Source organism: Rhipicephalus microplus, chromosome 6 (assembly GCF_043290135.1).
Source record: "Rhipicephalus microplus isolate Deutch F79 chromosome 6, USDA_Rmic, whole genome shotgun sequence".
Lineage (NCBI taxonomy): Eukaryota > Metazoa > Arthropoda > Arachnida > Ixodida > Ixodidae > Rhipicephalus > Rhipicephalus microplus.
This window is the reverse complement of record NC_134705.1, coordinates 130,520,892-130,547,752: the sequence shown is the minus strand read 5'-3', so window position 1 is coordinate 130,547,752 and position 26,861 is coordinate 130,520,892. Positions and strand designations below refer to the sequence as shown.

Genomic DNA, 26,861 nt, shown 5'->3' with positions numbered 1-26,861 from the left:
TTTTTCCAGCCAGACTATCTGAAAGATGTATATGGTGTCCAATTTTGAGCCGAAATTAACAAGCGAATCAAAGTAAAAAGAACCGAAATAAAGCACGAAATAAGAAACGAACGTTAAATTAAAAACCTCCAAATTGGAAGGTTGCAGGCTTGGTCCTTCACATTTTTAAATTTTTTTATAATAACCCCTACGAAAAGCATTACTTATACTTTCCGTCATCTTATTTGCTATTTCTGATTGATTATAGTTCTTCAGTGTGTTTTTAAACAAGCACTTCGACGAGTCCCCATTTGAATCAATCTATAGGCGTTGATTGCAATGACGGATTCCTCTTAAGCTTTCAATAAGCGCGACCACATTAATTTTTGGCAGATTGCGGATCCGCAAAGAATGAAAGGGGGACAGGGCAAGTATCAAGCACAGGGAAGCCTTTTCTTGGTCGTTTTTTTTTTCGGCGTTGACCTAACTAGCAGTATTACCAAATTGTGGTGTGTATCGACCAAAATTGGCTGCCAGTGCTGAAAGCCGTTTCACGCGGATATTCTGGAGCTGAATGTGCTAATAAAAGTTCGTATATAGCTTACCACCACCGCATGGAAATTGTCCGTAATTCCAGGGACGAGCAGCCACCCTCGTTCTTGACGCCTATGTCTTCGAACCCCTGTGCGGCCACCCAATAATATTCTGTACTGTTATAACTGTCTTGCTGGGAGAGGTAGATGTCTATATTACCTTTCGTGGTTCAGGCGCTACGCCAGATTATCGGTTCAGTTCGAGTTCCAGCAAAAATTATCATTGAGGTGGTGTTTTTACGATCTATTTCAGTTCTACACACAAGCACCGACGTGGCTCAGTGGTAGAATACTGGGCTGGCACACATTGCAGTTACCTACCAGTTCTCGGTTCGGGTTGTCCTTGCGTATATATCAGGCAACTTCGTAATCTATTCATCGCCAAGCCCGCACGTACGAAGCTTAGCAGAAGCACAGCTTAGACCTTGTTTCTACTGATACGAGACCGTTCTCGCAAATACAATTGTAACTGACAAAAGGAACGCCGAGAAAGGACGGGTTCCAAGGGCTCGTGACTCCTGTATAACTTCAGGCATGGTTTGAATAAACACTCGGCTTTTTCTTGTCGAGAAAGTTTTTCACCCTTGAACGTGTGAATGTTCCCTTTCGCAGAAGAGGGGAATGAAGGAGAGTTCGTTTTTTTTTCTCATCGTATGCACTTCGTTTCGCTCCACATCTATTGGATCACCAAATGCAGCCGGTGTTCTTTTTGTGTGACCATTGTCATAACAAAGTTTGCAAAGGCTGGAGACAGTTTGTGAGGGTTATTTATTTGGCTCTGCCGAAGCCGACTTTGCACAAGCTGACGTATGTTTCGGGCAGTGTTCGTCACCGAAAGGAAACTAGAGATCTGCGAATAGCCCGTCAACTGCACTCACTCAGATTTATTGAGGAAAATTTAGCCGAATATATGACTCGCTCAGACTCAGACCCATGGCTTGCACACAGTGAGTTTGAGAGAGTCGGCTCACGAGTGAGTTAGCTAACCTACCATTCCTGAGATATTTAAACGGTGCTTCGAGAAGTCATAGTTGTGCAAACAAAACGGAAACTATAAGACCAGAAACCAGGGTACCATACGATGGCTTGTGCAGCCCCTGGTGTGCAGTTTTTGCCTGTTTCATCCGTGCTACGAGCTGTTTACGCATGTGACGTCGAGTACGGGCGTTCCTAACGTACTGGTATTAACATGGCGGCTGCGATGACGTCACGCAGCATATTCAGGTGACGTCATGCGTCAAGTGTTCCGCAGTGATTGTAGTACCGTTTCTTCACTGATGTCGCTGAAAGCCATCAATGCAACAGATCACGAAGCAAATTTTGCAAGCAGGCTCGCCGGTTTCCAGGCAGCAAAACTTGAAGCCACACGTGACCCACACAAACTCCGCGTAACAGTAACGTAGTGCGTTTATTGTGGCACAAAATTAGGTGACAAGCTTGTGTTTACATTCTAGCCGTATACAAAACATAATGAGCTCATTATGCGTACGATGGCTCCAAAATGAAATGGAGTGCATATTCGACGCAAAAAAAAAACAAGACAAAAAAACAAAATGAATAGGAAAGTGTGGGCTTGCATCTCGTGCTAGCCATTTGACACATAAATGCATCATCTGATTGTGGTGCTTGAAAACAAAAACAATACCAAAGTGCGCCGCAGTAATTGTAGTTTGTCATGACATGACGCCACGTACGTAGACGGCCGCACAAAAAAGTATACAAGAGTTTTAGTGCCGAGGATCCAAGCCGTTTGCGTACGCACGCCCTTGCATTGCTCTGCACTCACCCATCACATGAAGAACACAAAGGAACGCAAGCGCTTACGTTACGCAAGCAGCTTTGGGGCAGCAAAACGCTGCCTACTAAGCAACGACCTTAAAGAAAGCATCAGCGCATTACTAGTCGTACATCCGCAAGCAATAGGGCTCAACGTCTTTAGAAGCTTTCCTGTTAACTATGGAAAGGCAAAAAAATGATAATCGATACCTCTGAAGTGTCGCATCGACCTAGCCACGAGAATGAAAATGAGCTGCAACAAAACACAAATGGGGAGTGAAAAAGAAGCATCGGTGGGCATCCCTGCCTTGCGAGGCACCACACGTTACGTTCATGTATAAAATTAAAGATGCCCTCGACTGCATGTGAAAGCATGTGACTGCATGTGCGATTATTACATTATCAATTTCCTTTACCAATCTGCTAAAATACTGAGACAACAAACAAATAAATAAATAAATACATAAATAAATAAACTCTGGACTATCGAAACTTCATTAGAAACGTTTCCCGTTTGTAAGACCGTATAAACGACCCTGGGACTACTGAATGACTGGCCTTGGATTAAATAAACGAGATTCGCATATGAATAGGAACTACACATGAACCCTCACTTCAAAAACATCATCAAGCTAAGTTGGCATGTTAACATGAAAGAGTGTTCCTTAACCACTAACGAAGTATTGCATCACCAGTCTCAGTTTGGAAACAGAAAAGTCGTGGCATTTGGAGATCATTGCAGCGAGGAGAAAACATTTACCACTGAGCCACGATGAATTTCGACAATGTGCTCGCCAAAGCTTTGCAGATGTGAGATTATGCGCTGTGATGGGGAAAAGTAACTGCTCGAGATTTTTAGCGAAGTTGCGAGAAGTGCGGTAGACTGAATTTTTCGAAATTCTCTTGATCTCATGTCATCGCTTGTTTAAACCAGAATAAATAGGCTACACGGTCAAGTACGCTGCTAAAATAGATTAACGAAAAAAAGAAAAAAAAGTAGGCTAAGTGTAGCGAATCTTCGCATGGCTGAAAACAATGTGAGCCGTTTCTCCAGCATGTGCGCTCGAACAAAAAAAAAAATGCCCGGAAAAAAAATGAGGATGATATCCAATCGCAGCGCTTAAATATGCATTGAAAGTTGATGTATGGGCATGTATTTGCGAGACATCAGTTACGTTGAAATGAACAAAAACCACTGCGCGAAACGCCCCTACAACGATGTGGTTTCGCGAAGATTGCATTGCATGGAGTTTTTATAGCGAAGTACTCGAGGCATGTAACAAAAAAAAACCCTAATGAAATAACTCCGGTAGAGCCGACATTGAATAACAAAACATGGAAAGATAAATGAATTCTAGAAATGCTTGCTAACGACACAGAGTTATATCTGGACGAGACACTCTCGACGTACAACGGAAAATATGGAAGCCTCTTTCGAAGAAAACGTTATAAAAACAATGACATTGTTAGCAAGATACCACACGGAGTGAGTAGTACACATCAGCAACAAATAGTAGAGACCAATCGAGCGCGTACGACTTATAGGCGAATGCGTGGCTTGCAGCCAAATACAATTAATGAGTAGTCCTCTCATTTTGCACTTTAAACTATTATGTCGAGAACATTGCCATTTCAAAGCTCCCACAGGTGACGTGTGCTCGAAAATGAAAAACGAGGTGCATCAAAAACCTTAGAAAGGGCCCCTCTCACACAATGCATTTGCATTATTACGGCAGTCATTCAAAATGAATTAACATTCAGGAGCGGTGACCTCATTGACTGAATCTTCTATCAACTCTATTCTGTTACCTGAAGCTTGTCAGTCGTAAACGTCTTCCCCTTTGTAGACCGGGACACGTTATCAGAGCCGAATTCCCGCAATAACATCAACCTTAGCCAGCGGATATGGCAAGCTTCAACCGAACTGCCAATCTCAGATTCTCAACCCTTGCCAAAGTACCTAGCGCTAGAGAACAACTGAGACCTTTGCCAACGGGACTTGCAGGTATGTGAAAAACTGACATTATCTTTAAGGTAAAAGCTGCGCCGACGAGCCCCATCCAGATAAAAATCAGGGGGCAGTTTTCAAATGCCCGTTAGCAAGTACATTTCTGATTTCATGAGCCGAGCATCTATATCTTTAAATTAAATGTCAAGGACGAGAGGGGGAGCGCTGTCTCCGTCGTCAGGCTCGCTGTTAACGGAAATTACTTCCGCGTTGTCCTCCGCTGGGGTCGCGTCGGTCACAGTCGGCTCACCAACGCCCCCATGAGCGTCAAGGGCCACTGACACCACATCTCGGATCACGAGTGTCGAGTCGGTGTTGCAATCTTGCGGCTCGTCCACGACTGGGGCCGTGCTCTCTGAGGCCTGCCCAACGCCCAAGACTGGGCCTGGTGGAGGGGGTGCTTCAATCGCCCGCACTACTGCCGAAGGTCCAGAATGCTCCGCCTGCGTCTCCTGCTGGCCCCCGGTAACGGTCCTGATGGTCAACACCTGTACTGTGCTCACGGCCGCCGCCGCCGCCGCTTCCGATGCCTGCCTCTGCACGATCTGCATCCCCTGGGCGCGCCGGCATCGGGGACAATTTTTGTCGTTGCCGCTGTAGTAGTAGCACGAGTTGCAGACCTGCGTGTCGTAGGCAGAGGACGCTTTGCGAAGCTTCTTTGACCAGGCTTTGCAAGGATACGGTAACCGGGGTGAGCAAGGTTGGCCACCCTTCACACTGTGGAAGGGGGGATATGTGGTTTATCAACGCTTTAACGAAGTTCATGTCCCGGTGTCATGCATTTTTGAAAGCGTCTATCAGGGCTTTAACAAAAATAAACACATAAGATAGGCTCCCAAACTTTTTCTTGTTCTTAATGCAACTGAAGTGCCAAGTAATTAAATAGTATACTAAGTATACCACTGTAAGTGCCACAGAAGTGTAACAGTTTCGATATTTGGGGGCTAAGTGGACCCGATAAAAAAAAAACCGGAAGGTCTGCTTCTACTTAAAAAAGCCGCATCAGTGGAATATAGTTGGCCCATAGCGCCAGGAAACTTCTTCAGGGAGGCTCACTTGTTGAAGGCCTTGAAAAACACTTATTTTTTCCTCAATAAAACTCCCCTCCATCCGAATTCCACGATGGGGGTAAAACAACCCCCCCCCCCCTACCTGGATACGGGCCTGCAACATCGCGGCACGAAAGAATAGTTCATAGACTGCTTACTGTAGCTTTAGTAACAATGTCACCCGAATTGTGTACCTGGCAGTGCTGTCCGGCGAACAGGTTGCATCGTACGCACACCGGGCAGTGGTTGGTGGTGCCGTGGAAGAGCGTGTTGGCGCACCACGAGTACTGGGCGGCGTGGCCGCACCGTGGGCAGGGCATGGGTCCCGGAATGCACTCACGCACCATGACGGAGTCAGGGCAGCAGTTCAGGCGCACCTGCTGGCACAGGTACCATGGCAGGTCTGACACCTGCGAAGAGGGTAACACGTGACGCAACTCACGCATTTCACGCAGAGAAAGGCAGTCGGTAATGCGTGCCAAACATTTCGCGAATGAATACTTCATAAATATAGACGGAAAAGAGTGGCAGTACACCGTTTTTCTCGGAGCGGTAATGCTCCCAACAAAGCCAACTTTCTACGTTTCATGTGGCTTGAAGTGTCTTTTACGAACGCCTTTACTTATCGCATCCCAGTTATTATTTTCATTTGGACACACAGAAACCACGATTTTAAAGGAAATATGGAGATATGTGGTCAACACCTGCCACCTAAAGGGGCATAACGCCTACCTTCTTGGGGAAAGAGAAACGTAGATGAAAGGAAGGTGGGAGGGTAAAAAAAAACAATAGGGACGTAAGCACTCTTCTAAGTAGAGAGATGAAAAAAATGTCCATAAACGCAAGACCAAGCATGGTTTTAGGAGGAAAATCGGAATGGCAGACAAGGTTGCCTCGGACGCTTGCGGCAGTGAAGAAACCATTGAACATATCCTGTGTCATCACCCTCAATGCAGCTTACAGAGCTCTATTTAGGGCAATGATACTCGCAGAAGAGCTTGAGAGTCTCCACGATAAACCTATTTCAGAGCAATTCATCTTGGAAAGCTGGGAAGCCCGATCTCCGCACTAGAAAAAGCGACGAAGGCGCTGACAAAGTTTGGGCGAGTAACCCACTGTGCTGAACAATTATGACATTCTCGCGTCAGACACAACAAAGTGAATTCAACAGACGAGAGATAAATAAAAAGCAAAGGGACGGCTGGGAGATTAACAGGTCGCCCCTGGTTTGCTATCCTACATGGGCAAGGGGGAAATAGAGAAAAAATAGAGGAGGGAAGAAGAAAATAGAGGCAAAGTAATACGACATCACGCACGCAGCGCCCATGCCCAGAAAGTGATAAAAGGGGCGAAGAGTCGCAAAATCAACAGACGATTTGACCACGAAAAGCATGGGAGACAATAATCATCGCCGTTAATTACATATTTATGTTGACGTGGATAAAAAATCACCGTTTTCGTCGGTGGGATCCAGACCCACAGCATTGAAGTAACGCCCGCGTTTGTGCTTCTGGCTCTCTCCCTCCATCGGTCTCTTATTCTTAATGTTTCTGTTCTGCATGTCTTTCCTTGCGCCTTCTCCATTGCAGGGTAACAATCCAGATATTCATTCCCACTAAACCTGCCTGCCTTTCCGCATAACGTTTCTTTTCCCTCACCGTCTCTCTCTCGACCTCGAGCCAAGTAGCGCCTAAAATTCACCTGGAAGACTGCTTGCATGAGACACGGGTCCGCCTGGGCATCGCGGAGCGATATGCCCACGGCCTCGAGCAGGTTCAAGGGGTTGTCGCAGGCCAGGCACACGCATCGGGCAGGGTCGCAGCGGGTTCGGGCCTTGGCGCACGAGCAACGAGCCACGCGGCAGCTGACGCGGCAGGCGCACGTCGGGGAAGGCAACGGCGCGCCCGACTCCGCCGCCGACGACGAGGATACCGAGAAGGGCACCAACGACGACGCCCCCGCCGGGTGACCGAGACCGGTAGCGCCGGGATGTCCTGCTGCAGCGGCCGCGGCCCTGTTGCGGGACACCATGCCACGACGTCGACCCACGGGAGTCTTCTTGGCAGCTGCGTTCAAGCATGCGCAGCAAAAAATAACAAAATAGTCGGTGAACTACCGATCAAAAACAATCAATGTGCTACATACAATCACTAGTCGCTATGTTTTTCATTGTTTTTCACTATCGACACGTTAGAATCAGAATTAAGCATAACCAGAAGAAGGACAATGACAACAGCAGTGGGAAGCTCTACTAAGAGTCATCTAAGAAGGGTGGGGTTTGCAAAATCTGTCCCATGTTTGACTTAGTATGAAGGGGGCTGCGACACCTCGCCTACACCCCTCACCTGATGGAGAACATTGCGCCCGCCTTTGGCCATGAACACTGATATGTGCACGCTGCCATTACATGTTATTTTCTTTTGTCTACCCTACTTTACCGAAACGTGTAAGGCCAAGCTAGTTCTCGAGGATCTGGAAGACAAGCGAGAACTCGTGACCAGGGCTCAAAGGGCAGAGGAAACAAAATGGTTCCTGGACTTGGGAGCCCTTTCACCTTAGGGTGATACAGGGCATCACTCAGAACACTGTTTCGAAATGAACGTTTATTTCTCTTTCTCTCTCTCGTTCCTTCATCAACCACTGAAGCCAAGCTTAACCAACAAACCGGGCGGAACATGGTTAACTTGCCCTTCTCTCCTTTGCCTTGCTCCATTAAAGCGTACCTTCGGGCAACCTTTATAGGCAAACTGCCCACATAACAGGGCGCATTAAGTCCAGGAATGAGCCAACATTAGAATATCACCAAAGTACGTTACTAAATATTCGAAAGACCGAGTGCCTGAATGCACACAGATTAGTGCTCGTATTACCTTTGTTGGCCTTGGCCACTTCGTGTCTCCAGGCGGCTCTTCCAGGCGCGCCGTACGGAGGAAGAGGCTCGTCAAGCTTGGTGTCGATGTCGCTCATGCGTCGCAGCATGAGCTCGTGAAAGCGCGGGTTGAACTCCCACAGCAGGTGGCGAATCCGTACCACGTCGGAGGTGTTCAGCTGAACCTGTTAGAAGGAATGAAAGAAGGGAATTCGTCACTGGTGGCTAGTTGGCAGGGAACACGAAGGAAGCCATGCGAAGGAGTTTTTTCTGGAGCAACACGGAATAGAAAAACAATAGAAAAAGAGTGTTCACTATCGCATTGCCATCGCTTTCAAGCCACTGCGCACATTATTGAAAATGTCTTACTTGTTCAAACAGTACCGAAATGCGTAAGGGAGATGGAGGATTAGAATGGCGCATCACGAAATGAGTGTTGTTGGCAACACCATTCCAGAAAAGAGTCTTGATAATATGCGGGGTATAACGGCCCAAAACAACTATATGATTAAGAGAGACGCCGTAGCGGAGTGCTCCGGAAATTTCACTCAGCTGGGGTTCTTTAACGTGCACCTACACGGGCCTCAAACAGTTTCGCCTACATTGAAAATGCCTCCGCCGCAGACGGGATTCGATCCCGCGACCTGCGGGTCAGCAGTCGAGTACCATAACCACTGGACCACCACGACGGGGCGGAAAGGAGACTTCGACGAGGACAAATCGAGAGAACGCCACTCTCGCGGAATTACGGAACTTCGACGAGCGCGTTTCATTTGTTCCTTGCGAACGGGAACAGATCGTGAAAGCAGTTACGCCCGCAAGCTGTGCGCGGGTCTCGGAAAGGTTTAGCTTGTGTGTGGTACTTGCCTTGTGCACGGGATAGAGTTCCAGGTGATCGGAGAGGGACGACGTGCCGGTGGCGCTGGCACCGCTGCCTTTCCTGTTCGAAGGAGTCGTGCGTCGTCCCAAGAACATGACGGGTCTCGAATGCACCTGGGAGCGCAAGACGGCACGCCCGTAAACAAAGCAGCTGGACACCGTATATTTGACCAGAAGGACGGGAGAAGTCGTACAGACATTCGTGGTCCCTTTACGTAAAAGAACAGCCTTTTACCATCATGATATTGTGTTAAACTTTGTTTTCTATATTCAACAGTCTCAGAAAGCATTAAACAACTTATCAAAAAGTTTTCCTTGTGTTTGGGAGCATCTCTTTTCGCAATAGATTAGCACCAAGCATCTGTTATATTTTGTTTCTTTCCAGTGCCGGTGGCCAGCGGGCGATGTGTATTTTGTACAAATCGTCTACTAAAACAGCAACGTGCGAACTTGAGTAACGTAGACATACTCGTACATACGCCCGTTATCAGAAGGAAGTTCGACCATGCAAATCATGGAGAAACTTACGCAAGAAATGCATTTAGCCATCTTTGTTATACCTCTCGAGTTATACCTCATGCGATGCACACTCTATGAGGCAATACACAAAAACGTGACTGTGCTACCAGAAACTGTTCAAAATACCACTACAGGTTCCCACTTCGATTTCCGTCGTAGCAGAGCTAGGTTAACAATCGCCTGTTGGGTTCAATCAGAGATGATCGCTGACGTCTTATACAGATGGTTAGTAGAACAGTCTCCGCAGAAATCATCGCTTTGTGCACGTAGGAACACAAGGTGAAATAATGAGATGCCGAATATTTCTGTATGTAAATTCTAAAAAAGTAAAGTGTTATGTTAGTAGTTACGGCGCTTGCCTTTGAATTGTGGGTCCACGGATTCCAATTTCGTCTAGCCAAACTTTTTTTGCCGAGAATTTCTCTTTCTATATCTATACTCGTCTTTCTATATCTATACCAGTCCTATATCTATAACCGTCTTATATCGGTAACCATCTTTCTATATGTATAACCGTCCTTCTATATCTATAACGTTCTTTTTTTTTCTTTCTGTCTCTCTTTCTCGGTATTCGCTCTACAGCCAATTACAGTTATTGCATCTCCCAGTGGAAAAATTGGCGCACGTGTTCTGCGCACTAAGTGGAGGAGGAAGCCGAAACAGAATAGGTCGAAGAGAGCACGTGCTGGTTCATAATAGTAATTCACCATCTACGACAGACGGGCAACCTTTATGGTGTAACAGCTCTGCTGTCAAAAAGCACAAAGAAACGCAAGCCCCTCGAGGGCACCGGCACTATACTGTATTCATCTGCGAGAAGGAGGCGCTGACCTGGATGAGGATGTAGTCTTCCTCGCATCGCAGCGACTGCAGCGACTGGAAGGGCACGATGATGCAAGACAGCCGCATTCCATCGTCATCAGAGGATGGCAGGCTCTCAAACTCGTACATGAAGCGCCTGCAATCAACAGAAGTTGGATAGAGCGAGAGGGGATAAAACATTTATTCCTAATAAATAGGTCGGTAGTGGTTGGACCTCATAGTCCGGCAGACCATTGCCTCTTGCCGTCGTCCGGGGTCGGTAAACCACTGTTGCTGCCCTGGGTCAACTCTAGAAAAAGTCGCCTCTCACTCGACTATTGCAGAATTATGATTGGCTGAAATACTGGAAGTGTTTTGGCACTCTTCCACCTTATGAACTAAAGTGGCCGCCTGAGGACAGAATTTACATCGCGCACGGAGCAATATTTTGCTTTGTCATTGTCTTTAGGTCCCATTATTCCGTCACGTTAACACTCGCAACGCTTCTGAGAGTGAGGGTGGAATACAAGGACAAGAAAAACTGTTTATGAAGGTTTTTTTTTTCGCACCACTATACACATATGTGTGTGCAGAAAAAGTTGTTAAAGATTTAGAGTACGATGTACTCTACTATGGGAGAGCAGAAAGCTGTCCCGTGGTTACGCCAAGCGACTAGGGGAGGGTTTGAAGCCGTCCCGTGGGCCTCTAAAGACGTCACCGCAGCGTTGTGTGTTTAGAAAAAGTGGGTAACGATTTAGAGTACTAGTTTCCCCGCATCGACGTGCTTGAAGCTTACAGCTGTGCAATGGATGCAGATGTGCGACAAAACTGTTCAGAGTTTTGTCGTACTCACAAGCTGGGATGTCGGCAGTGGTTGTGGGCATTTTGAGAACTACATTCAGAAAGGCTTACAGCAAAAAGAAAAATCTCCACGAAACATTTCTTCTGTGCATCTTTCCGATTACATATTTATAAAAGACTAACGCATAGGTCGGCAAAATATGCGAAACTCACTCAAACTTGTCATATTTTTTTTGCGACTCAGACTCACACTCGGAATCACTGATTATTTTTTTCCCCAAGCGGACTCCTTCAAATTCAATCTCACCAAACTATTATTCACCCGTACTCAAGCAGACTCAAGGATTTATCTGTGTCTGAGTGAGTAAGTAAGTCGACTCACGAGTCCGTCGGCATTTACTAAGCTTTTCAAACCATGGTGTCCATGTTTTTAAAACCAATATCTTGATTATTCGGGGCTCTTCTTGGCGCCTTTCGATCTCATACCTTGAAATTCGACTCATCCTTGTTTTCGATACCATAAAGACATTTTTTATTAAATGAGATGACTCACGCGATGTATTTTGATCAACTTTTCAGGAAACAGTTGGCCCCGTTCTGAGCGCACACCTCTAGTGAATAAATATTGAGCGTCCGCGTGAACGCTAGTTCGTTTAGGTATGCGTGAGTGGGCGTTATTATAAACGTGAGCCGACCTAAGGTCAATATCCAAATTCCCGGAATTGTGTAGACAGGTCAATTAGGGGGGGGGGGGGAGAAAGTGTAGATTTCACTCAGGGTCACTAACGGAATGTATGTTGCGCCTAGGACTCGCTTGGACTGAGGCTCATCAAAATTTTATTAAAACGACTGTCTCGGACTCGGGCTGAATGAAATTTTACTTGACAGGGCTCACTCGCACTCAAACTCAGCAAAGTTCACTCGGGCTCAGTCAGACTCTCACCTCGATCTGAGTCCGAATGAGTCGACTAATGAGTGAGTTTGCCGACTTATTTACAAGTCACACTGCCGGTATCAGGCTACTCAAGATGCGCGAAAATCGTTATGCAAACCATATATAACAGCGTCACTCTAACAAAATGAACTGCAGGGGCTTTCAAGGATGTTCCTAAAATAAAAGCTTATAGATGCTAAGCAGCTTATGCTGGGGGCTGCGTATGTCCCTCGGCGACCGTCCGCTCCCCTATTCCGCATGCGCCAACTCTGAGCGCTGCCTCTCTCCTGTTTATCTCTCCGTGACAGCTGTGCACTCGTATATATAATGCTGCTTGCGCTCGCTCCGTTGCACTCTCCTAGCAGCGCTGGGTGTTCCCTTTGCGGCACACACACCGTAATACACACGAATAAGAGGGGGGTAGCATAAGCGGCGCACAACACATACACAACTCCACACACAAACTAAACATACATGAAAATATATGAATAGAAACAACAAATTAACATCAGCGCTGCTTCGCATCCCCACATGGTTCCATTTAGTGGGAGATGCTGTAATTTTTTTCCCACTGAACTACTAGGTACACTGTCGTCCTTTATGAAAGGGAACATGCGAGTGCGTGGCCTGCGCTCGGTGGCGGCTGCGTACAGCACCATCAACAGAGTGCTAAAGAAACCATTTTCACTTTCGGTGGCATCGACTGCTGCGAGACTGGAACGGGAGCGTAATCAAGCAGCACTTGTCCACCGGCAAAGATCGGTTATTGCGTTTGCCAATAGATAACGCCAAACTTGCATGGGCTCGCTTCAGCTGTCGGTTCATCGCACTGTACGCGTCCAATGCACACGCAAGTCATGCGTGCGCGTGTTCCCTTTCACAAAGAAACGCTGAACGTGCTTGCCAGAGAGCGGTAAGTTTTTTTTGTTTGTTTTCTTTGGGGAGGGGACATGACTGACCTTTTGCTGAAGATAATCTTGAACTTGTAACCGAGGTTCACCTCAGGGTCGTCCGCTTCCAGCTGCAGTGGAGCATGTACAACAGTTCGCTTAGTTGTGCATGAACATGCCAGCGCATAGCTAGATCAATTCTAAGCATTAATTGAAAGCTGAATATACCTTCATTTTTATTACTCGCTTCACTTTTATCACCCATCACTGTTTAAACAGAGTAAAACTAACTAGGGCCGACGTGCCTACAGTCGCCTAAATAGAAGTTTACCTCAGTTGAATCATTCATGTCCAGTCTTGCATCAGTGTTTGGGTCGTCAGCTTTTGTCATGGCAAAGGCTTTTCTGGAGGAAGTAGTGCGACTCTTGCTATACAGCTTGATACGAGCAGGATGGAGAACCTTGCCGGTCTTTACATGCGTGCGTCATAGTAGTGGGTAACATTCTCCACTCCTCCTCACCAGTCAGCGTTTCCCTTGCCTTGTCAGGCTTGTTAATTTAATATAATCATCACCAGCAGTATTATTAGAGCAGCCTGGCTATTCCCACTGCAGGAGAAAAACCTCTCCCATAATTCGCCAATTATTCTGGTCCTGTGCCTGCAGTGGCATTTTTATACTCCCAAGCTTCTTAATCTCATCTACCCAACTATCTTTCTTGGTGTTTTTGGGACTTTAAACCCCACATATCAGTCAATCAACTAACTTTCCGTTTCCCCCTCACTGATATGCCTTCACTAGGAATTCAGTTAGTTACCATGAATTCACAGCGATTATCCTACCTACCCGCTACATGCCCTGCCCTTCTTAATTTCTTCTTGACTTTGAGCAAGATATCTGCATGTCATTAACACAATTTTGTTCCCGGACTTACTCTGCTGTGTTGTTTGCAAAGTTGCCCCTATCATTTTTTGTTGCACGCCGCGTTGCATCGCCAGACTGCTGTAGACTTAGACAACCCGACGGGCTCTACAGTGACATAATACTCTTAATCTATGGCTTGCAAGTCTTCACTAAGCTCGACCACTTTTTAGCGTTCAAGTTTAAAAAGAAATGATCCTTAAGTAGCATGCTGAACGAGTTAAATTCTTTATCTAAGATGGAAGTTTTGCCTCGGTGACAGAAATAGCTTTTTGAGTGCGCAGCATTTACTGTCTATTTTGCTATTTCCTGCCTCCGTACAATTTTTGGCCCGTAATAACGGGTAGAAAACGGGACGGCCACCTACTTTACTTACCCCGTCTTGCCCTTGACACTATACTCTTTCTGTTTGTGTAAAACAAATAATAATATGCCTAAAAACGATTTTTCTCACTCTTCGCCAGAAGTATAAAGGAAGCACCACTAACCGTGAAAGGTCCAATCTTCAAAGAACGCAGCGCGTAGTTCACAGCGGGGTGGGACCGTTCTGGGAGAGGAAAAATATGAAAAATTACATGCAGTTGCATCACTTATTACCAACCTTTGTCACACTAGGTCAGAGTCGTACGTAACAAGTGACAAGAAACGATTTTCTTCTAATCGGTTACATCCGGCTCTATCATATAAGGGGATGTGATATAACGTAACTGTAGCGTTTTAGGTCATTCAGTTGCATATTCTTGTACTCTATTACCAGTAATTATTTATATTTTGATAAGGTAATAGTGTTTTACGCCATTTCTTGTCCCGAATGATATGGGACCAACATGTTTCCCACTTCCTTACTGTATCACATTATACACAGCTGCGCCAAGTTTTTGCTACAGGAAACGCGCAGTGACGTCATAGCCAGAAGCAGTTTCGTGTCTACATGATACGGGCAATTGAGAAGCTTAAACCACTCCGCTGTGAAAATATCCCACCGGCAGCAGTCCTGCGAGGCTTGGTCGCCGAGTCTGGAGTCGCCGAGGTGGGCGTCGAGGCCTGCGCAGTCTGGAATCGGCTGACGTGGACCAGCCCTGCGGGTGGGGCCAACGGGTGACGGAACTGTCCGGCTGGCTGCGAGTGGATCAGTATGGAGGCAGGAGCCGTGGTGGACAGGTTGAAACCGGGCGCCGTTGACAGGGTGCCGTGCCTGACGGTGGGCGTCAGCAACAGGGTCAGGTTGGACTTGGGATACCGAAACTGTTGGTGCTGCGGCTGCGGCTGAGGCTGTAGTTGGTGACCTTCGCCCACCGCTTGCGCTGCTTGCTGCTGTTGGTGCGGGCTGGGCGTAGTGTGGGAAGCGGTGGAAACGGTGATGGCTGCGGGCCTGGAAGGCACCTGAAAGTGGAAAGGCCGGAATGTTAACAACTCGGAGCTTCCTGGCAGGAACAGGAAGCCGTTATGTTTAAAAAAACACTAAAGCACATATTAAGTCGATGTTGGTTACTGAAATAGCAGTCCGGAAACCACACAGTGCTACTTTTGGGCCAAGGAAGTGGTTAATTTGAAATAAAATCATGTTTTCGTGGTCCGCATCACGTTAGCACACTTCAAATTACCCGCCTCAAACTAAAAATTTTCACGTCCTAATTGATGTGCACAACATTGCTAGGCTTTACTGCGCGGCCACCGCCACTAGTAGCAGCAGAGTGAAAGTAGTGGGTGCCACAGCTGCAGCGGCAACGGTCACTGAACAATTTTGAGCCATGGCCTCCGAGATGGTATAGTGCTTGGTTCAACCGGGCCCCGATAGATGGCACGACCTGTCCAGTCTAACTAGGCGAAAATTGAACTTTTAAAGGAGTCCTGAAACGGTCCAAATATGATGCAGGCTACTTTGTTGTCTAAACACAATGGCAGCTCAGCGAATCGCTCAGATACATAGGATATCGCCGGAATGGTCGTCTGCACACAAGCAGACGTTTCTCCAGTAGCAAAATAGAAGTAACATTTATGTATTTTTTTAAATTTCAATACGAAATAAGCCAGAAAATGCAACTGTTACGTTTGTTTATTTAGGCTTTCTCTTCTCGACACGAGAGGGCTACTCGTAGCGTAAAACCCGTCCAAACGTGTTCCGATTCACGGACAGCATGGGATCGATCCTGTCTTCTAAGCAGTCTTCGTAGACTGTCTCCACGCTGTCTAAGAAGTGGAACACAGCCCATGACGCTGATAAGTGTCCCAGTTGCACGCACTCGCAAGTACCGAAGGGTTCCGCGTTCCTTAATAGGCAAAGCATTACTTATGATGACGTCATCCAGTTAATGCGTGCGGACGCCGGTGGCTTCGCTTCTCGCTTTAGAGCGAACGTTTCACGACCCCGTTAAAGCAGTCGTGTCGTTCCCCATAGTAAAGTCCGGCGGGTTTTTTTTTTTTTTTTTACGAATCAAACAGAAACGAACAAGTGGCGTTTTATTACGTCTCTTGATGCATGGAAGGTTCTTTTTTTTCGTGTAGCTAGTTTGATTACTAGTGATTATTTATAGACGGTAGCTCTGACGTCATCGGGATCACTTTGCGAATGTCTTACACGGGTGCATGTGTTCTCGTGCATTTACCTTTCTTTGTTTCTCAGAAAGTAGGGCACTGCTGTCAATAATATTGTCGTTTTAGACGGTGTCATACATTGAGCTTTCAATGTGACATAAATTGCTATTAAATGCGAAGCATTTCTTAGTGAACTTCGGCGACCTTGAGCGTATCTATCTATCTATCTATCTATCTATCTATCTATCTATCTATCTATCTATCTATCTATCTATCTATCTATCTATCTATCTATCTATCTATCTATCTATCTATCTATATCTATCTATCTATCTATCTGCTTACATTTGGGTGCTCTCGTGGTCACCCCCTTAATTTGGCGTGAACCAAAATTGGCATGGCGGGGTATGATGGTTTGGTGAATAAGACGCACTGGTCAAGACACGAATAATGTCACAATCCCGTCGCGCCCGCCGTCAAACACTTCCCGCCACACAGTGGCGCATACCCACGGGCGGGTATGTGCCACTGGTATGCGGGTACGTGCCACAGCTGATTGACACTTAGTATCTACCCAGGAACGACGAAAACACACACATGAACAATTTCAACGCGCAAGCGTTAAGAAATACCCGATATTGGTAGCGTCGATCTGACGAATGCAAAGAATAAATGTCACGTTCTCAGCTGGAATCAAGCCCAAGCATTCCGCGTGGCAATGAAGCATTCTACCACAGAGCTACGCCAGGTCTCGGAACTTCTCTTAGAACTGACGCTAATCTTCATGAAACTTCCATAGTGGTTGCAGTGCTGCCTACCCAATTTTATAAACATTACATGTGTACTCAATTGATACAGCCGTCATGTCGGGTTAACGTCAATTTTGGTTAGTTACGATGCACTGAAGTTGATTTATGTAGCTGTGTCCAGGGCCAGCCTCATCGCGAGCATCAGCGCTTCCTATCAGCTTCTGGTGTTGCTGGTACGCATATTTCATTTGGCATCGTTGCGCAAGTGCTAACAACTTGTAATTTAAACATCTGCAACTCTTCAACATATGTTTGTGCGTGCAACATTTGTACATATATTTAGCATCATTTATTGACGTGTCTCTTTAAAAAAAGCAACATGGTCACCTTCCCTCCGCATGCTTTGCATAACATCGATTCCCAGGTACGCGAGATCTGCCGAATTTTCAGACTCTAGTGTCTCTTTAATGTGTGGGGTTCTACGAGCCAACACAACGATATTGTTACGAGACACACTGTAGTCGATAGCTCCGGAAATCCCAGACAAGTGGGGTTCTTACATGTACGTCTACATCTTACTAAGTGGGCCTCAGGCACTTCATATTATTGAAATTGCCGCTGCCACAGCCAGAAGACAACGATATGCGCAACGTGTGCAATTGCGCAGACGCAACTGATATTGAGTGAATTTTCGGTGAATTGGTTATGTCCTAACATGGTCGGTAGTGCTAGCCAAAGAAATGATAATCCCATTAAAATGGCACAGAGACCCTTACGTATCTGCCTATAAGGCGGCTCGAAGCTATCTCCTGCTCTTAGCTTAGTTGGTAAAGCAGGGCGTAAGGTGTGATCCGAGGACTGGAAATAAAAGCGGGTATGCACCCCGTATAGACAGTCTGGTATAGAAAGCGCAACACGTGGTGTCGCGCTTTCTTCTGGACCACGCATATTTGACGAAACAATTGTGACACGTGATGGCGTCATCCCGTGACCTGACGTCATGCGGTGACGTAGCGGTGACATGATGACTTCATGAATTACGGGAAGATGTCACGTCATTGTGACGCCGTAGATCAGAGGTGATGTCATCTGCGGTCACGTTCGGACAGTTTGTGTTGACGCCATCGCCGACGATCAGACGGCGTATGTTCAATGAAGCATCAAAGGGAGAAACAATGACTATACTGATAAACTGCACTTTGAAAACTCGAAAGCCACAAGTTTCGCTATCGTAAATTATCAGCGGATAAAACTAGCGTTCAAAATTTTCTTATAAATTTCGCGCCGACATCTCTTCGCGGGACGTCAGAACTTTCAAAATGTATTTTTGTGTTTGGGCGACATTGACTCGATGAAATTTTCTCAAAACATCGTATTCCAGGTCTATGGCACCCACATAATACGATTTTTTTTTCAATTTCATCGATTAGAAGCTGTATAATACCCAGTCATCATCATAATCATCACCATCATCAGCCTGACTGCGCCCAATGCAGGCTAATTCCTCTCCATTGATCCGCCAGTCAACCCGGTCATGTGCTTTCTTTTGCCACGTTATACGTGCTAACTTTTTTTTTTTACCTCATCGGCCCACCAAACCTTCTGTCTTCTCTTCGTGCGTTTGCCTTATCTCTGAATTCAGTCGGTTACCCTTAATGATCAGCGGTTATCCTGCCCACTCATCATCATTCACTCCGTGGATATGCTGTGATCTTTTTAGCTTATTTCGGTTGCTTACGCAGGACATTTCTGTTAATTATATTTTCACGGCCCATGTCCATTTCTTTTTCTTGATTTCAACTATGATATTTTTAAACTCATTTTGTTCCCTAAACCACTCTGCGCTCTTCTTGTCTCTTAAGGTTACACCTGTCATTTCCCGTTCTATTCTCCACTGCGTCGCCCTCGATTTTATCTGAACCCTCCATGTAAGCCTCCAGGTTTCTGCTCCGTAGCTAAGTACCGGCACGATGCAGCTTTCATGCACCTTCCTCTTGGAGGTTACTGGTAGACGCACTCAAAATCCATGACGTCGCCGCGTTTAGTGCGATAATGTTAAAATGACATATCCACCACATATTCTTTTGGCGAGTTTTCTCGCTCACCAAGCATCGTGACACAGTAAGAGCGGTGTTTTCCGGATTGCGAAATTCTTCTTTTTCTAATACGCGAAAAATTGTTTAGCTCTTTAATGGTAACCATTTCGCTTACCTGGTTGACCACAGGCAGAGGCTTGAACAGCGCGTTGTAGTACGCAGGGCTCCCAGAGGCGTAGCGAGAAGCACTGGCCGCAGCCGCCGGGGTGCCGGCGGAGGAGCGAGGGCTCAGAGTGACCAGGGTGTGCGTGGGGAGCGCCGTTGGTTGAACCCTGGCGCTCTTCTGCGCTGCCACGAAGGGCCTCTCGTACACGCTGCGGGGCCTCTGGTGGTAGGCAGCGACATTGGCAATCACCTGCTGCTGCTGCTTCTGTTGGACAGCTGACAGTAGCGTCGTCATCGTCTCTGGCGGCGACGGAGGTGCCTGGTAGGCTCGGCTCGGAGCGCCATTCGAAGAAGACGCCTGGCTAAAAGTTTCCGTCGGGGAGCCTGCGATGTTACACAGAATGTAGTTGATGGTATCGAACAGTGCTGGCGTTCGCGTTGCGTCGCACGTTTGAGTCCCTTAGGGGCCCGGCGTGTCCACGCATGCATCTCATAAGGCGTGATACCACTCGCAGTCACGTGGTCAAAACAGGCCTAAAACACTGCTGGCATTGCTCAAAACAAGTTAAGCGGTGTAAACCAATATTGTAAAGAAAAATATCGAACCATGACCCATGCTCGTGCGTTGCCATTCTTTCTCTTCTAGATAAGGAGAAGTCTTCTAGATAAAACGAAGGACGAACAGCGCTCGGTCTGGTTTCTTATCCGATCGACAGTTTTCTTTAATAATATATCTGACAGGAATACCCTGTAGGAGTAACCGAAACAACCCAAAAAGATCACAGCATATCCATGAAGTGAATGATGAGTGGGGCGAAGCGTCCGCCAGTCCATGCCTGCGTCCGTCCACAAGTTCGTGCGTTCGTTAGTACGCACATCCGTGCATCCATCTGTGCATTCGTCCGAGTGCCAAACGGGAAAATAGACAGATGACAGACGGGCGTGGCCAGCGGATTCACGGTTTGCCAATAAAGCCCTCCGAAGCTTCGCCTCACTCACCATTCACTCCGTGGATATGTTGTGAGGTGGTTACTACGTACATGTATACATACAGGTGACGACCGATCCACGCCCTAAGGAGCTTCGCCCCTAAAACGCTAAAGAAGCTCCAAAACATACGACTGACACCAGCGCCGCACTAGCCCCGCCGTAGTGGTGTGGTGGATAATGTACTTTGCTGCTGACCCGCAGTTCACCGGATCGAATCCCGGCTGCGGCGGCTGCATTTTTGATGGAGGCGAAATTTCTGTAGGCCCGTGTGCTCAGATGTGGGTGCACGTTAAATAAGCCAAGGGGGGGGGGGGGCAAATTTCAGGAGCCCTCCTCTATACGGCTTCTCTCATAATCATATGGTGGTTTCGGGACGTTAAATTACAGATACCAATTAATCAATCAGCGCCGCACTAAAGAGGGCACCACCGCCGCGCCAAGTGCGCGGTCACTCCTCCGACAGGCGCTTCTACGGTGCGTTTGTGCCTACGTGTGAAAAGGAAAACAACCTTACAGAACTAGCTGCAGTGGACACGCATCTTAACTGCCGTAAGAAGCTAGTTGTCCTTAAAGCGCGGCAAATATAGCTCCCACGTCGGACACAGCTTACGAATCCCTCACCAAAATTCCTTGCGTGCACCCTACATGCTTACTTCAAATATTGACGCCGTCGACGGCTTGCTAAACGGAACTGTGAAAACTCTACGAACGGAAACATCTGCTTGGACGTGCTAAGCACCTTATCAGGTTCAAAAGCAGTGGAGCTGCATTTTTAACACAGGATATAAAACTAGATCAATCTACACGCCTATATCTGTTAGAGAACTACGTACGCAAAACAGGCATTAGGAGAACCGGCTTTCGCCAGCATATAAAATAAGTTGCTGCTGCGGAGTAAGGAACGACATGGCACGACCGAACGCAGAGATCGATGGATGAGTAAGAGAACTTCATTCGGGTCCACTAGGTCTTGTTAGTTTCACTGCCCGAAACGGGCCGCTCCCACGTTGAGACCGAAAGACATTGCCTACTGGCCCCTTCGCGGGCCCGCTGAGCTGTCTATAAGTGCCCCTCTAATGCCAAGCGGGTTAACCAGAAAAACGTCCGATTGACTATACCCCACGCTGCAGAATTGCGAAAGGGGAATAGAAAGATCTGTCAAAAAAAAGGGGGGATAAAGAATAAATGTTAGGTGATTTTAACGCACCAAAAACACGACATGCTTATGGGCGACGCCATATAGGAGGTCTCCAGTAATTACGGCAACCTGGGGATATTTAACGCGCACTGAAATCGCACAGTACGTGGCGTTTTTATCTCACGCAGCGCCTTGTTTATTTTTGTTTTTTTTTTGTTTATCTATGCCTGCCAGATGCGGCCAATTCAACATAGAGGAAGCACTGGCTGAGGCAAGGCAAAATGTAAATGACCCCGGATAAAACCATGATTCCTCCAGTACGGACGGCAGAAAACTTATCTTTCGATGACATTTCCAGCGAAGTACGCAGATACGCGCCCGATATGTATTTTTTTTTTTCATTCAGAGGCCACGTCCTTTCGACAATAGTTGCATCACACTGCGTGTTAAGAAAAGATATTTTAACGATTTCGATTACCTTGTACTCTGCTATGGGACAGCAGAAAGTCGTCCGAGGTACGATAATTAACGCACTCCATCAAGCTGTGTGTTTACAAAAAGTGTAACGATTTAGAGTACTTGGTACTCTACTGTGAGGGGACAGAAAACCGTCCCCAGCATTGAGAGGCGTTCATTATATACAGTGAACAGAAGATCTTCCTGTTTCAAGTACCGATTGATTGATATGTTTGGTTTAACCTCCCCAAACCACCATATGATTATGAGAGACGCCTTAGTGGAAGGCTCCGCAAATTTTGCCCTCCTGGTGTTCTTTAACGTGCACCCAAATCTGAGCACACGGGTCTACAGCATTCCTGTTTCAAGTGTGTCTACTACTCCCCCGGCGCGGTGGTCTACTGGCTAAGGCACTCAGCTGCTGACCCACAGGTCGCGGAATCGAATCACGGCTGTGGCGGCTGCATTTCCGCTGGAGGCGGAAATGCTGTAGGCCCGTGTGCTCAGATTTTGGTACACGTTAAAGAACCCCAGGTGGTCGAAATTTCCGGAGTCCTCCACTACGGCGTCTCTCATAAGCATTTGGTGGTTTTGGGAGATTAAACCCCACATATCAATCAAGCGTGTTTACTACATGTGATTAACAATTTAAAATACTTGGTACTCTACTATAAAAGAGCATAAAGCCGTCCCGAGGGCGACACACATGATAACAGATGCTGGTTCAAGTTGTTTATAAGGAAAGTTTCACTATTTGTTTACACTATTCTTCTAACGAGAGGGTGCTATACATAACTGTCTACGGAGCCGGATATCAAAGCATGCACCTAGCTTAAGCCATCCTGAAAAAACACCGCGCTATATCTTTTTATATTGCATAGGTCTGCAGCCTATTAAAACAACTTTACTCAAAACGTGCACAATGAAAAATATTGCGAACGATAAATTAAGATTCCTTTCCATCTTTTGACCAAGCAACTACAAGGCAATGAAAATACCTGAAATGGTACCATGTAATTATCTGCTGCAAATATTTTTACCAAGGAAGGACCCGTTCTACCAAAATAAGCACTGATTGTGATAGCAATCAATGAATAAGTGGCCAGTATGTATTCAAGTTCAGTGGCCGAAACGCGTATTGCTTGCCCCCAAGTAACTCGGCCAGACCCCTCAAGCCTAAAAAAAAGGCAGCGTATTGACGTTCAGATGCCGTACGTGAATCCCAAGTTTAGCGGCGTTCCTATAAAGTACAGATGAAGAGGCGGGCCCCTTAACCTTAGTGATGATCATGACGTAACTTTCGCCAACATAACACAACATCCAACACTAGGCGACACCATCCGTCAGTCAACAAAAGGCTATATCAGGGATTATTTTATCCCGATGGCAATAATGTTGCCCTCCCGGCTGATTGTTCTCGGCAACGTTACCAGTATACATATCAAAGGAAAACAATTGTCGAGCTACACTCTATTTGGGTGAGAACTAAAAAACATTGATCGCTACGTCTACTGCTATGCTATGCTTTATTCTCTCCCCACATCCTTTATCTCCTCACTTTCCTTTCCCACTCTCTTTCTATGCTATACTATGCATACCTAGTTATGCTTTCTGTTCCTTTCTCTGCTCCTCTTTCTCTTGTTTTTTCACCCATAGTAACGCAATCATATGGATCCATAGCATGAGGAAGGGAAGAAATGAAAGGCAAGGAGGTCAACCACACCCAAGTCCGGTTTGCTACCCTGCACTGGGGGAAGGGGTGAAGAGATTAAGAGAGAAGAAAGAGGAGAGGTGAAGGGCACCAAGAGGCTTCATGTGACCCTGTCCATATGGTTCCGTAAATGCTTGTTCTGTGACTGCCTGGATATCCGGTTGGTTACGACGCTAGCCTTCGGTCCGTTGGCAGCAGGGTTCGAATCCCACCTCGGCAATAAATGTCACTTCTTTTCACTAACTTTTAGGGGCGAAGCTCCTTATAGTCTAACCTTGTGACTAGTCACACTTAACCGAGAGAAGAGCCGAGAAAGAAGAGGAGGCAAAAAATAACTGATTTCTCGTCCCTTTTACTAGATGGCGCTACTTTTTCGCTACTCACCGGAGTGCCGCTACTCTCCGATTGGCTGCTGCACGCGCTTTGTCAACGATTGCCTCTTTCAGTCTCCTGTATAGTCACCGTACGTGGCGGGTCGTTGGTGGGTATGGACGGAGCAGAGCGGTGGACGTGTTGAAGACGCTTGCACTCTGCTTCCTTGGCTCGCGTCTCGTCGGCGTTACCCGCGCGCCGTTTGCATTCGCGAACGCGATTGGACGCATGCAAGGACGAACGGACGGACGCTTCGCCCCACTCATCATCAACCACTCCGTAGGTATGCTGCGATTTTTAGGGGCGAAGCTCTTTAAAGCGGCACCCGGTTGTCCCTCGCAGTAGTAGTAGTAGTGTGTAACCAGTCAGATTTTCACCTCAAAGGTGGTGCCGGTGGGAGATTTCTTCTGGGCGTTGTTGAACAATAAAAAAATAGCAGCGTGCGCGTTCACTAAAAGCCGAATTCTCCTGTCTCTCATTACCCCTTAGCAGCCATTGGCATGCACATTGAGCACTATCTGACAAGAAAGGGTTGCTACGTTATACTCGCTGGGTGTAACCTCCTTGGTTTTAGAAAGATTTAGCGAGCGTTGAGCCGCAGTGCCATGAATACAGTGAACTAGTATATACCATGAACTCGAGGTGGTTAAAGGTGGGAAGTAGACACGAAGCGCAAGCCGTAAGAAAGTGTGCGTGTGCCTCCTCTTGTTCAGTCCTTAGAATGTCCGCTGGATGACGGTGCTTCTATATGAGGAATATATGATGAAAAGATGTGAGATGGTAGTACTTGGAGTGTTGAATAGGTGTATGAACGGACACACTGACAGATGCATAGACGGACGCACGGATGGCTGCACGGACGGATGGACGCATGAACGGTCACAGGAGTGGATGCATGGACGAACGCAGGGACGGACGCACAGATGGACGTGCGGACGCACGAACAGACGCACGCACGGGCGGGCGGATGGACGCACGGGCGGCCACACAGACGCACTCATGGACGGACGGAAGCAAGAACGAATGGATGGACGGATGCTTCGCCCCACTCTCCATCATTCACTACGTGAATATGCTGCCATTTTTTTTTCTTCTTCCTGTCGTCTTCTCATCTTATATCCAACTAATTTAATTCTTCCTCTTTGGTTCACCATGCAGACTTCTCTTTTTCGCTCACCTCCCCCGCCCTTCCTGGCTCTGTTTCGGCGCCCCTCGTTTGGATAGGCTTTACTCTCCCTCACTCCCCCTTTGCAACCTTCTTGCCCACAACTGCCCATATCTATCACCCCGCTCTCTCCCTGGAGTTTATTCACTCTCCCTCGAAGCCACTGTACTTTTTAAAGGGGGCTCGACCTATTCTTATGCTGCATGCCCGGCCTACTTGCGTGCGCATGATTTAGGTAAAAGGGGCTGCACTGTCATAACGTGCACGGCCATAACGTTCTAGTGCATTATGACAGCTGCGCTGTCATAATGCACTACACGAAGTTCATTCGCAAGCCTTCGGGACAAGGGCTCATGAGCTCGATTAGTGTGGCCTCAAGTCCAGGGCTCCACTGGCTACTGCTGCCTGCCTGAAGTGACCCACGGGCACGAGCTGTACCTCAGAGCTGCTGAGCTGTGCCTCTCATTCCTCGAAAGTGTTAGAGAGCTTGTGCCGACTTAGGAAAGTATCTAAATTTGGTGGTCGGTTTAGGCATCCCCATGAATTCTTGTAGCATGATGGCGATCCACCACACCACGGACACGCGTGGCCATACAGCGTTGGAAAAACCTTGTTTAATCTCTGCAAGCCGGAAGGACACCCGTTTGAATCCTACGGAGGTCAATCGCTTTCTAAACATTTCTCAAGTGCATAACCTTGGGATTCAAACCTGCAACCCATTCGATTCGTAGCGCGATGCGATAAAGGGCTATCATCATCATCATCATCATCATCATCATCATCATCATCAGCTTGGCTACGCCCACTGTAGGGCAAAGGCCTCTCCTATGACCCGCCAATCAACCCGGTCTTGTGCTTTCTGCTGCCCCGTTGTGATGTAGTACCTTAAAAATGCGAGCCTAGCAGACGACAGCACCACATCATTTAGAAGATGAGAAGAATGAAGGGGCATTGCAGCGCGCCCATTAAAAAAAGAAGAGGAGACGCTCGCGGAGAACGAAGCCGTTCGGACGCCGGCAAGACGACGCAAGGGAGCCTAGGGCGAACCCGCAACTACGCGCGAGGTTCGAAAGGCCGGGTTCCTGTCCTCGAGCCATTGACGTCCTCGGGGCACGGCGTGTCGGCGTGGCCAGCACGAGTTCTCGGTGAGTGGTCCTGTGGACATCTCCGGTACGGCGAGCGCCCTCGAAAGACCGGAGCTGCTGACCACGTCTACCGAGCCGACGTCGCTGACAGTGTGCGGCTACGCCTAGACCTGGTGATGCCCTCTACAGTGGTATGCTGACCTGGCACCCAAGCGACGACTGCATCCGAGCACGCAACGGGTCCCACTTCGAGGCACCGGCCTACGGCACAGACTGTGAGACTGGTTACTCTTTTCTTTTGTGTGTGAACCACGCGTGTGTACGACGTATAGTACTGTAGGTGCAATAGTTTTTTTTTGGTTCGTCCAATATAACTCCCTTTTGTTTTCCTAACTGTCTCCATCTTCCTCGCGTCACACGCCTTGCGACGTGACGAACTTAA

General features: G+C 47.3%; 1 protein-coding gene across 2 annotated transcripts in view; it reads right to left on the bottom strand.

Moving 5' to 3' along the window:
* Positions 1-1,961: 1,961 nt before the first annotated feature.
* The window catches only part of LOC119168462 (uncharacterized), a 67,088-nt gene continuing 42,188 nt past the window's right edge, over positions 1,962-26,861 (bottom strand). For both annotated transcript variants that reach the window (XM_075866587.1, XM_075866588.1), the window contains exons 7-16: positions 19,513-19,886; positions 15,001-15,400; positions 14,506-14,564; positions 13,168-13,229; positions 10,504-10,630; positions 9,142-9,267; positions 8,276-8,459; positions 7,107-7,471; positions 5,600-5,815; positions 1,962-4,976 (exon numbers count right to left, since the gene is read on the bottom strand). In XM_075866587.1, coding sequence (XP_075722702.1) covers positions 4,494-4,976; positions 5,600-5,815; positions 7,107-7,471; positions 8,276-8,459; positions 9,142-9,267; positions 10,504-10,630; positions 13,168-13,229; positions 14,506-14,564; positions 15,001-15,400; positions 19,513-19,886 — 2,396 coding nt within the window. In that variant the 3' untranslated portion in view covers positions 1,962-4,493. The remainder of the gene's footprint in view (positions 4,977-5,599; positions 5,816-7,106; positions 7,472-8,275; positions 8,460-9,141; positions 9,268-10,503; positions 10,631-13,167; positions 13,230-14,505; positions 14,565-15,000; positions 15,401-19,512; positions 19,887-26,861) is intronic.